This window comes from Populus euphratica, unplaced genomic scaffold (assembly GCF_000495115.2).
Source record: "Populus euphratica unplaced genomic scaffold, PopEup_1.0 scaffold659.1, whole genome shotgun sequence".
In the NCBI taxonomy this organism is placed as follows: Eukaryota; Viridiplantae; Streptophyta; class Magnoliopsida; order Malpighiales; family Salicaceae; genus Populus; species Populus euphratica.
Window position 1 is genome coordinate 31,290 of NW_011500533.1, and position 12,387 is coordinate 43,676.

The 12,387-nt window shown below is 33.2% G+C and overlaps 1 protein-coding gene across 2 annotated transcripts in view; it reads left to right on the top strand.

The window, feature by feature from the left end:
* The window catches only part of LOC105115236 (aspartic proteinase-like protein 2), a 6,065-nt gene extending 205 nt beyond the window's left edge, over positions 1-5,860 (top strand). The window contains exons 2-11 of one of the 2 annotated variants that reach the window (XM_011012082.1): positions 6-303; positions 483-612; positions 759-1,009; positions 1,108-1,335; positions 2,836-2,998; positions 3,166-3,239; positions 3,339-3,435; positions 3,949-4,015; positions 5,029-5,100; positions 5,385-5,860. In XM_011012082.1, coding sequence (XP_011010384.1) covers positions 62-303; positions 483-612; positions 759-1,009; positions 1,108-1,335; positions 2,836-2,998; positions 3,166-3,239; positions 3,339-3,435; positions 3,949-4,015; positions 5,029-5,100; positions 5,385-5,560 — 1,500 coding nt within the window. In that variant the 5' untranslated portion in view covers positions 6-61 and the 3' untranslated portion in view covers positions 5,561-5,860. Of the gene's footprint in view, positions 304-482; positions 613-758; positions 1,010-1,107; positions 1,336-2,835; positions 2,999-3,165; positions 3,240-3,338; positions 3,436-3,948; positions 4,016-5,028; positions 5,101-5,384 lie in introns of both variants that reach the window. The other variant, XM_011012083.1, reaches the window with a different exon arrangement.
* The last annotated feature ends 6,527 nt before the right edge of the window (positions 5,861-12,387 follow it).

The window sequence follows — 12,387 nt, forward strand, 5'->3', positions numbered from 1 at the left end:
ATTCCTGCTAATCCTTTTTATTTTATTCGTTCAAAAAGAACAAATCCAAACAAAGAAAGAAATGGGAGCTGCGCCTTTTCCCGCGGGAATCCTAATCGCTGCTGTAGTGTTTCATGCTACGATGGTTCTGTCTTCTTTTCCGGCCACTTTTCATCTGGAGAGAGGGATTACGGCGAACCATAAAATGAAACTGAGTAAACTTAAAGAGCGAGACAGAGTGAGGCATGGCAGAATGTTGCAGTCTTCAGGAGTTGGTGTTGTTGATTTCCCTGTTCAAGGCACCTTTGATCCTTTCCTCGTTGGGTAATTCTATTTTTTGAAACATATTTGAATTATGGGTTTCTCTTAGTTTCTGGATTTCCATCTTGTTTTTCAAGTTGTATTGGTAAAGATTGGATTTTTTTTTGCATTATGGGATTTTAAATTTTGGATTTAATATGTTGCTAGTCTCAGGTTTGGTTGTTTTTTTGGTTGTTTTGTAGGCTTTATTATACAAGACTACAATTGGGTACTCCTCCAAGAGATTTCTATGTACAAATAGATACTGGAAGTGATGTTTTGTGGGTTAGTTGTGGCTCCTGCAATGGCTGTCCTGTTAACAGCGGACTTCATGTAAAGCTCACTTCTTTCACTTTTATATTCATACTGTTTCATAGTTTGATTTTTAGTCTCGTGAATTTTGTTTAAAGAAAAGGAAAAGGAGAGTAATTTAGTGTTGCGATGTTTTCTATATTGTCTCTCCGGTTCTCTTATTACAGATTCCTCTCAATTTCTTTGATCCTGGAAGCTCACCAACAGCTTCGTTGATATCTTGTTCAGACCAAAGATGTAGTCTTGGACTTCAATCCTCAGATTCTGTCTGTTCTGCTCAAAATAATCTGTGTGGTTACACCTTCCAGTATGGTGATGGCAGTGGCACATCAGGATATTATGTATCGGACTTGTTGCATTTTGACACCGTTCTTGGTGGGTCTGTGATGAATAATTCTTCAGCTCCTATTGTATTCGGGTGAGATATTGTGGATCTGTCAAAGTTAAGATTGTAGTAGTGTGATCATTTTTTAGAACTCTGGAATTCATGGATTTGGATGGTGGGTTATGAAACAGATGTAGCGCATTACAGGCTGGGGACTTGACAAAGTCAGATAGAGCAGTTGATGGGATATTTGGGTTTGGACAGCAAGACATGTCTGTTGTCTCTCAACTAGCTTCACAAGGAATATCACCAAGAGCGTTTTCTCACTGCCTGAAAGGAGATGATTCTGGTGGTGGTATATTGGTTCTTGGAGAAATTGTGGAGCCAAACATCGTTTATACCCCACTTGTCCCATCACAGTATGTTTTATCTCCCCTTCTATATATTTCGAGTTTAGATTTTTCTTAGAGTGGCTCTCATTCTTCTTTCTTTTTCCTCTTCTCATTTACAATTGTATCTATGCAACTATTTTCATAGTTCTTATTATATAGCTATGAAATCTGGTTTGATCTTCCGCAACCTATTTAAATAAAAGAGAGTGAAATGGATGGATGTTATGTATTTGAAGAACATTAGTGCTTGTCTCACATCAGTTTGGCCCGTAGCTTCTTTCCAAAATCATTTCAATGGTGTCTTTGGTTGTGATCCTGATGTATTTTGTATACTGTTTCTAATGGTGCTGGGTGCCATCTTGTAAAATGTTTATTTTTGCTCATATTCTTATGTCAATCATTTAAAGAGTTGGAAGTCACTGCCTGTTTCTGGCTTCAAGTGGCTTTTGTTAATAAAACACTATACACTTGGTATCTTGAAGGCTAAGAGCACATAGAGTCATGCTTCACATATCTCTAATAATCTGTTACATAATTATTTTTAAGCTTGCCCCTTCTTTTTGAGTTTGGTAATCTTGGCATCTTTTCCTGTGTGGTGATGAATTTAGCATTTTTTACCATCCTAGGATTGAAAGTACTAAATTCTTCAATTTGGCTCAATATGGTGAGAACATATAACTTTGGACTTCATATTTAGGTTTGAAGGATAATGATCCTGCCTTTAACTAATCTACAATGAGTGAAGAATGTCAATGTTTAAATAATAAAATGCAATGGGAGGGATTGGGATGTTAATCTATTGATTTATATGGAAATACGACTGGGGTGAAGAAAGTTTTTGTGAAATAATTTAGATCAGCTTATTATTTGGCATGCCTTTTTCTCACCAGGCCCAGACAAGCAAAACCATTTCAGCTCAACACTTTGATAATGAACTTTTACAGGTTGTTTGTAACCAATTCTCTATTGTAATTATATTCATTTGATAAAATTCACATGATTGGAAAACATAAAATTCAATTAATTTTATTTGCTATATTACCCTCATTACCTTCATCTTATTTCTTCAAAGGTTTTTTTAAAATAGAGGGCTAGATGAGTACTTTGAGAAAGTTAGTTTTAACATTAATTTTTTTCTCTTTGGAATGGTAAATCAAAGGGGTTGACCTCTAATTTACTTTTGTAGCATTTTTAGAGATTGAATTCCATTTAGAATTCAATTATCAGCACTCAAGAGGGTTCTGAACATGAGATTTTATTAAAACCTTTGAATTCAATTCAATTCAGAGGGTTCCAAACATTTGTGAAGCTTATATCGGTAGTCTTGTTGCTACAAGAGAATGATCTTACATGTCAAAAAATGATTTCGAGCACAACACTCATAATTTTTTAATAGCATATGATGGCTCAGCTTGATTGATTGGTATGTTACCACCTTGTTTGCTAATAAATTATCAAAGCTTTGGAGCATATAATTCTATACTGAATTAAAATTTTCACTGACCACCTTTATTTCTTAAATTTCAGGCCTCATTATAATTTGAATATGCAGAGCATTTCTGTCAATGGCCAAACTTTAGCCATTGATCCATCAGTTTTTGGAACATCAAGCAGCCAAGGAACTATAATTGATTCTGGAACAACCTTGGCATATCTAGCAGAAGCAGCTTATGATCCTTTTATTAGTGCTGTAAGTTTCAGAGGAATATTGTATGGGCTAATAGATTGAGCATTGTTAAGGATCTCCACTAGCCACTTATTTAGAATGATGTCCTTATCATGTTTTGCTGGAAAACATCTCAGGAATTTTGGAGAACTTTAGCAATGTTTGAAGTATTTAGTTTCCTCCTGGTGCAGATAACGTCTATTGTTTCACCATCTGTGCACCCATATCTTTCCAAGGGAAATCACTGTTATTTAATTTCCTCCAGGTTCGTTTTCTACGTCTATTATCTTAGTTCAATTTCCATTGTTATGCGGTCATTGTTACATTGTTTAAACCCCGAAAAATATGTATGCTTTGTACTCAGTATCCATGACATATTTCCTCAAGTGAGTTTGAACTTTGCTGGTGGTGCATCCATGATTTTAATTCCCCAGGACTACCTTATTCAGCAAAGTTCTATTGTGAGTTCCTTGAGCTTGATATTCATAATAACTTCCAATTTTCTCCTTTCAAGAATGTGTTTAGGTACTCATTATTTGCATCGAAGTTGCTGCTCAGTTCATTGAGATTTGTTTTCCTTCAATTGAACATTCCCCTTAATTGATTCCAGATAAATGTATAGCTGGTCTTGATTCAGTGCTTTTTGTTCACTTAGTTCTTTGTTTTCTTTCCATTTTCTGATGTTGGTGAAATCATGGACAACTGTTATCATAGTTTCTTTTATACAGTTGGTGTCCTCTGAATATATAAATGCAATGCCAACTGACCACCTGTTCTGCCATGGCTATGCTGCACTATTTGCAGTCCCAACTCCCACTTGTTAGCCTTGGTTTCTGTTGAAAACCAGAACACATTGAGAATTGATAATGTTTTTTAATGATTGAACATGGTTCCTTTGCATAGTGGTCCATTAATTTGGCATTTTGGTCTGGCATCCTGAATCGCTAACCAGTAGGATTGAATTGATATTGCAGGGTGCTGCTGCGCTGTGGTGCATTGGCTTTCAGAAAATTCAGGGTCAAGGGATAACAATCTTAGGAGGTATTGACACCACACAATCTTCTTTTAATTCCTGGAATTACTTGCCTGTAAAGGTCATTTGAGTTTATATAATCTATTTGCCAAAGATACAGGAATCTTAACGAATTTGGATTTCATCAATCAGGGAATAAAAGCCCAATTTTCATTGCACTTCGTGATTCAATTTCTATAGAGAAATTATACTTCAGCTTGGTCAAACCACACAGCCTTATGCTTGAGCCTAAAAGTTTTGCTGCTGTTTAAAAAACATGTAATGTTCCTCTTGCTTTTGCAGAACTGAAAACCAGAAAGATTACTCCATATAATCTCTCTTATACTTGAGCCTAAAAATGTTGCTACAATAGTACAACACCATTCGGACATTTTTCTATACTATTTTGTTATGTGTCCAACCAGAGGTGCTAATGTTACCAAGTTCATAACTGCTCATTCCTATTTATTGTTTTTTTGTTCAATTTTTCTTGCAAATTAAAAATATGTTGAAATTGATTATAACTTCACCTCAAAAGGAGAAGATTCTTTATGATTACTCTTTTACTTATATGTGACATGATTTATAATCCTGGCATTATCATTGAGTTTTAGTTTTTCATTCTTCACTTTTTATTTTTTTATTTTTACTAAAGCAGTTATTATATGGTTCTTTGTCAGCCCTTTCTCGTTCAATATAGCCAACAAAAAGTTGTGTTTGTTGGTCCATTGCTGATGTTTTCCTTAACATAATTGCTTTTAACCTTTATTTCGGAACTCTGCGCATGGTTCTCCACGAAACACTTAATAATCTGCACTAATTAGCACTCTTCAGCTTACATTTGTCTTCATGACCAAGATAATTAACACAACCAAGTGCATGTACAAGTTGTAATTGTCTCGCTAACAATCCATTACCCTATTTCTTCTATGATGCTGCCTTGTGTGACCTTTTAATTTTTTCCTACTCTTTTTTCTTCCTCCTTTATTTAAATAAGCAGTAATCTTTTCTTGAGAAACAATTGCCGTCTTGTTTTTTGCAGATCTTGTTCTAAAAGACAAAATCTTTGTTTATGATATTGCTAATCAACGGATTGGATGGGCTAATTATGACTGTAAGTTGCAATTTTCTATTGATTAGCGTTAGCATTAGCATTAGCATTAGATGCTATTATAATCGGTTAAAATTCTAGAATATCAACACACAAGAGATTATTGTAAATGGTAAATTTCTTCTCCCTTAAAAAATGTTGTTTTCCTAATTGCTTTGATAGAAACTCAGAGGTCATCCAATAAGCTACAATTACGAAATAGGATATTATTCTCTTTAGTTTCCAAATTTATTTGAGTTTGGACCTGCTCCTAATTTCCTTTCCTGGTGTGTGAATTATCCTGTTAGGCTCAATGTCAGTAAATGTGTCTACTGCCATAGATACTGGCAAAAGCGAATTTGTCAATGCTGGGACACTGAGAAATAACAGTTCACCAAAAAACATGCCAAGCAAACTGACACCGGTGACTATGATGCCATTCCTTCTACATATGCTATTGCTCAGCTGTTACATGTTTTTGTAGCATACCGCTCTTTCCTTCACTGTAACATGCTCATTCCGGTTTATATTTACAGCAACCGGCAGGGCCATGTAGTATTTCTATTTTGGTTTTGGTTGCCGCCAGTTGTTGCCTGGTGTGCAATTGGTTTTTCAGTGCCTTTTCATCCAATCATACCTCGTCGGCCGTCGGCCATGTACACTGAAATTTCATGATTCATCCAGTAGCAGTCTTGCTCTATTGGGAGCCCTGTAAATTTACCTCATATATAGGATTGTTGATCTAACAGCAGAATTATACGAAATGTCTTTCATTACTTTTCAATGTTTTTGGTAGTTTGTATACATAGCTAAAAGTTACATCTTAATATATAGTTTGCGTAATAATTTACTTGGATTCTTTTGGTCCATGCATCTTGATAGAGTAATGTATGTGTCCTATGGTTCAGTTAGATAATATGGGTATCTTTCATCTTTGATCTTGGCATACAAAAGAACCGACTTCCATTCACACTTGCAATAAGGAAGACTGAATCAAAGGAGACGGAAGTGTACATCAAGAGTGCCGTAGCTTTCATTTCCGAGTGATTATCAAAAGGGTGATTGTTTTTTTCAAAAAAAAATATATTAAATTGATTTTTTTTATTTTAATGTATTTATATTAAAAATAAAAAATTTCAAGTAAAAAGTATTTTTTAATCTAAAAAAAAGTCAAGACAAAAAACATTAGGGAGTTAAAATTTTGATGCGGTTGAAAGGCTTTTAAATCAACCTTTTAAAATATTTACCTAATGATATGTTAGATGATATTTTTAAAAAAAAAAATTATAATTATGACTTATTAGATCGATCTGGTTATTACTAATTAACCTGTGAAACTTGTAATTTAAGTTGAGATTATGATAAAATTGTGAAATCTATATCGAAATAAATTAAAATGTTCAATTATAATAAAAAAAATATCAAAGGCTGAATATGAAAAAATTAAATTTTAAAAAAAATAAAAAAATAACCTGAGTAAACTTATATGAATGATTAGCTTAAAGTTGAGTAAAGTTATATGGATGATGAGCACAAAGTTAATGCGAAGTTTGGATTTTTAAAAAATGTAAAACAAATTTGAGACATTGATCATTGAGTTGACTGAGTTGAACAATTTTCTAATAACATAAAAAAAAGCAACTTTTATTTAATAACATTAAAATCCAAGTAAATATGAGTGAATCTCCTATACTTGACTTAACCTATTTTTTCCAACAATAGTCCAAGTTATTTGTTCCTAGGGGTGTTAAAAAAAAACTAACTCGTTTATAATATTTGCATTATCTGACACACTTTTAACTCATTAAAGTTAGATAATATGGATATTATAGATGATAATAAGTCAAAAAACATAATAAATGGATATCGCTAGTTGGGTGTAGGTTGGGATTTTTGAAACCCACTCAACCCAACCCAACCCGACCTCTATAACCTAAAGTAAATAACTCGAGTTCTAGATATAAATAATATTTTTCCTTCCCTCTCTTTACGTTTTTACCTCTCTCGCTTTAGCACTCATAACCACCTTTGACACGACTAAAAGATTGATGTCTTTTCCCAAATGCAGGAGTGTCAAAGTAATAAATAACTCGGCAAGACCGGGATCGAATCACAGGGAGGTTAATTGTACAAATTATAAACAATTATAAACAACAATAACAATAATAACAACAACAATAACAACAACAACAACAACAATAGTAGTAGTAGTAGTAGTAGTAGTAGTAGTAATAATAAAATAATAATAATAATAATAATAATAATAATAAAGAGAAAGAAAGAGAGAAGAAGAAAAAGATGATGAGAACTTTGAGATGAAATATTAACGTAAGGATTAAACAATGATAATAACAAATGTCAAGGTTAGAGGTTCCACTAATAGTATGTCAAACAAGTATAGTATAAACTCTTATTATTCAATTGGAAACCACACACAAAGGAGGTTTCAATCAGATTATAGATTGTTAACATGATTACATTAGTCATCTTATTCAATTAATGCTAATACTTGTAAATTTCATCAAGCATTCATGATTATAACTTATGTTAACAACAAATAAAGTTTCTTTCATAGCTCAAGTGTCGGTTATACCATACAGTATGGGCTATGAAAGTGCCAAGCATTTGTTGTACCAAGTGTTATACAACATAAATCAAGATTAGTCATTTAACAAGCAAAGTATTAAAGAGTGAACAAGATAACAAATATAAAACATGTTAGTATCAAACATTAAAGTCCATATTAAGTTTATACTATACTTATTCTTACACCATTAGTATAACCTTTTCACCTTGACATAATAAACTTAGCTAGACATAATGAAAGAAAGAAAAATAAATAAGCAAATAAGAACATAAATAAGATAAAAGTTAGCTAAGCAAATGAAAGGAAATGAAAGGCATAAACTTGATATTAATGAAAGCAAAGCATAAACATTACAAAAAATTCAAAGAGAGAAAGCAAGAGCATGATCTTGATCTATAAACCAAGATGCCTAAATGCATGGCAAATGTCTCCTTTTATAGGCCAAAATTGGGAACTATTGATTTGATGACTAATTGATGAGTGGGTGACCAACTCTTGACTTGGTGACAATCATTATCTACTCTTATCTGCCAAAAACGTCATTGATAACGTCATAATTGGAGCCACTTGAAAACATGAAAGTTTTATAAAATTGTCTCATCTTTCTTGTGTAAACAATTCATCTCATTTGGACTCTAGAACTTCAGATATGGGTCAAACACTGAACAATGCTCGGGCTGGAAGACAGATTCAGACCTCTTTGTTGTTGCTCCAATTTGGACTTAAAAATGGCCTTTTTAGATCTTGGGCTCTATATAAAAGTTGTAGGCCTATATCTTACCTTTCCATCCATATAAAGTGGATCTAAATATGAGATCTACAACTGTAGATATGATCGAATTACCAAACAGTGTTCCAGTTTGGATTGCACCAGCATCTCTTTTCTAAGTTTGGCCATCTCTTTGTCCTTTCAATTTCAGTTCTTAAATTCATCAATCAATCCTTTCATTTATGTGATAGGCCTGCATTTAAAATGAACATTTACCTCAAATTAAAGGTATCTTATATTATTAGATACGTTATTATAAAACATGCTTTAGTTAAGGAGTTATTGATACTTCAAGTGCAAAATGATGATATAAAACCTTGATAAAAATACACTTTTAAGTATCAATCACACCCCCCAACTAGCTTATTACTAGTCCCTAGTAATCAAAGCGTTAAAATAGAAAAATACTTTACAAATTCCACAAAGCAAGGTAGTCATCATTTAACTTCCATTAATCTATCCAAATAAACAAACTCTCGTTAAATTTATATACTTGCTCAATACCTTTTAACAAGATATTCATAAACCATTTTTTTGTGCTCAATGTATCAACACATAATTATGGGGCTTTTCTTGGAAGAAAACAAAATTTTTGTTCTAATGTTTAAGGTTAACTTCCTTAGGTTAGGATTAGTATTTTTGTCTTCTTTTTTTTTTTAATATATATACATATAATTTAAAACACCATGCATCTTTAACCCATGTAACGAGCTTTCAGCTAATGACTTCCAGACTAGTTGGTCGTAGGGCATTAGGTGTTAAGACACCCCTACAAGCTTAGTAACTCGGGTCGCAGATACTGATATGTAGATAGTGCAATGTTTGATTCCTTTAAGCTTTTCTCCTCAACCCATGTAACAAGCGTTGGGCCAATAGCTCCCAAGTCAGTTGACTTTAGGGTATTAGGTGTTAAAACACCCCTTCGGGCTTAATTGCTTAGGTTAGGGAGGCTACGAAACCAAACTTATCTACATTTTTATTATTATCATTTTTTTTTCTTTTTTTCTTTTTTTTTTAATTATATACTATCCCTTTCCCTTAGTTGTTACCTTTAACAAAAGAACATAAATAATGTAATAATCCAATATGCAACCCACAATCATATGTTAAAGTGTGTGTGTGTGTAAATTAAGGTTTAAGAATACATGTTAAATAAGTATATGAGCAGAATTAAGTGATAACAATGCGAGAGTTTGTAAATCTGTATATTTCAAGAAATATTATGATGGACCTTTTTACAAATGATTACTAAGATGCGTCTCAAGAGTCATAAAAGTTGTCCTTACTCTGCCATCATAGTAACAACAATTTTGCACATGCTTTATGAAATAGAAAACACAGTTTTTTTTTTTGTTTTAACTACTACCCTCTCCCCCCAACTAAAACGAGATATTGTCCTTAATGTTTAAAGGTAGAAAGTTAGAGTATAGAAGATATCACCTAAAATAACGAACACTGACAAACCTGAAACACACTAAAACAAATATAAGCAACAACAAAACACAATAATAAAACCAAAAGACACAAAGATTCACAAATGAAGGCTCAAATCCAATCTAAGCTTTTTACGGATTTCCTTAGTTGACCAATTTATGCAACTTATGGAAGGATTAATTACAGGAATGAAAGATTGTAGTTGGTCAATCAATTGTTCAGCAGTAGCAGCAGAGATTATGATTTGTCGTGCAGAAGATGTTAGAAATTCCTATTCCACATCATGATCAAGAAAAGACAACAACTTATCATAATAACCATTAACATTTAACAAACCTATAGGTTTATGGTGAATGTGCAGTTGGGCCCAAGAGGAAATATGAAAGATCTTTTCCAATGTGCCTAGACCACCTGGTAAAGCAATGAAGGCATTAGCATGCTTAAACATTGCATTTATTCGAGCTGACATTGTGGAGACCTAAAGTTCCTCTCCAATTGTTTTTCCAATGATGTCCCCTTGTGCTAAAGCTTCGGGGACGATCCTCAAAACTTGACTACCTCCTAAAAATGCAGCTATTGACACACCTCCCATTAACCCAAAACTGCCTCCCTCATACACTAAATGAACCTTTCTCTCAGCTAGCACTTGACCAAGATGATTTACTGATTGTAAAAACTCCTTTTCTTTCCCAGGACTAGATCCACCAAAAACACAAATATTTCTTATATGACCTGAGGAACTTGCCATTTCTACACACTTCTGTATTTGTTGAATGTATGGGTTGAGTAGAAATGAAAGCAAGGAAGAGAGGATTTTATAGATGAGAAATTAGAAAGACAATCATACCACCTATATGTAGGCCAGCTAGAGTCTCACACACATACTCTCTCTCTCTCTCTCTCTCTCTTTATTTGTTTATTTATTTACTTTTGAAAAAAGCATGTGTATGTACAAGTAGTTGTGATTGTGACTCACATCTTCCCTTGGTTTTACGTCAAAGAACGGCTTAAACGCCCTCTATAGGTCGGGGATAGGCTTCCCATCCAGTTTTCTTAAAAACTAGCAAACAAGGTCTTTTTTAGTCAGATTCCCAAGACTAAGTCGATCATGTTCTTTATGAAAGTTGGGTCATAAATCATGAATTGCACGATGCACATCTCCACTAGGATGCGTCTCAAGAGTCAATAAAAGATTATTTAAATACTCCTTACTCAGGTCATCCTTAATGAATTGTATTTTATCTTCACGGTTTATAGATACCATTCCTAAAGAACGACATTGTGCATTACAAGTTCATCTAGCACATCGATGACAAACTTTTAGTCATTTTTCACGACGTTTCTTTGCAAAAGTGCTTTTACCTATTCCAGGCATGTGTGAAATGAAGGAATTAGAGGACTCACCTAATAATCAAACCTTTGCTTCAATCAACCAACTAATATCTTCAAGAATTCCATGATTCATTAACAATCTCAATCTTGCACATCTAGCACGGTAAATTTTTGTAATTGCATTTTGAGGCAGAGCGGGAAAATACTTTTTCAATTTTTCAGGATTAGTGTCCATTTTCAAATGAGAATTGGAAGAGAGATTAAAAGAATTGCACAAATATATACACAGATATCAGTTATTATGGGAAACTAAAAGAACTGACTTAAGTCACGAAGTACCGCTGTCCACCATTTGACCGGGGTGAGAGAAACTAGCAAAAATCACTAAAAAAAACACAAAAACAATATGAGAAAAACAAAATAATCAACCTTTATCTACAAGATCATTCAAACCAGTTGATTCATTTTCATTAGGAAAATTATCAAAGTAAGCTTTCAAACGATGTCCATTTTCCTTAAAAACATTGTCATTCATTGAATTCTCAATATCATAAGGATTGCTCCATCTTAATCTTAGCTCTCTAAAGAATGAATAGAGTTGAGAATTATAAAACAAAACTTTTTGACTAATGTCAACTTTTTGACAATTTTCACAAGTTTTGCAGAATGCATGCGTGTCCTTGAACATGGTGGGCTAATAAAATCCATTTTGAAAGATTTTTGTAACTATCTTTTTTGACGAGAAATAACTTCCACATGCTTCAGAATGACAAAGTTTAATGACACTACTTACCTCATTGTCGGGAATGAATCTTTGAAATATTTGATCAGGACAATATTTGAATAAGTTAGGGTCATCACAACAAAAGTTCTTCACTTCGTTCAAAAACTTTTCTTTGTCTTGGATACTCCAATCAACTGGTAAATATCCTAAAGCAAGAAAATAAAATTTTTTTGTCATACCAAGGCATTGGACTAAGAGAAAGTAATGATTCGTTAGGAAAGTAATCATCGATTGGTGTGATGTTAGATGTCGAATTTGTTGTCACTGTTGACAAAAGATTTGCATCAACATTTTTTGTGCTTTTTTCATCCGGATTTCTTCCTCAGAATAAATCATTTACAAATCTTCAGATTCCTCCAACTTATTTTTACTTAAAGTAGATTCAAGTTGATCATAAACTAATTC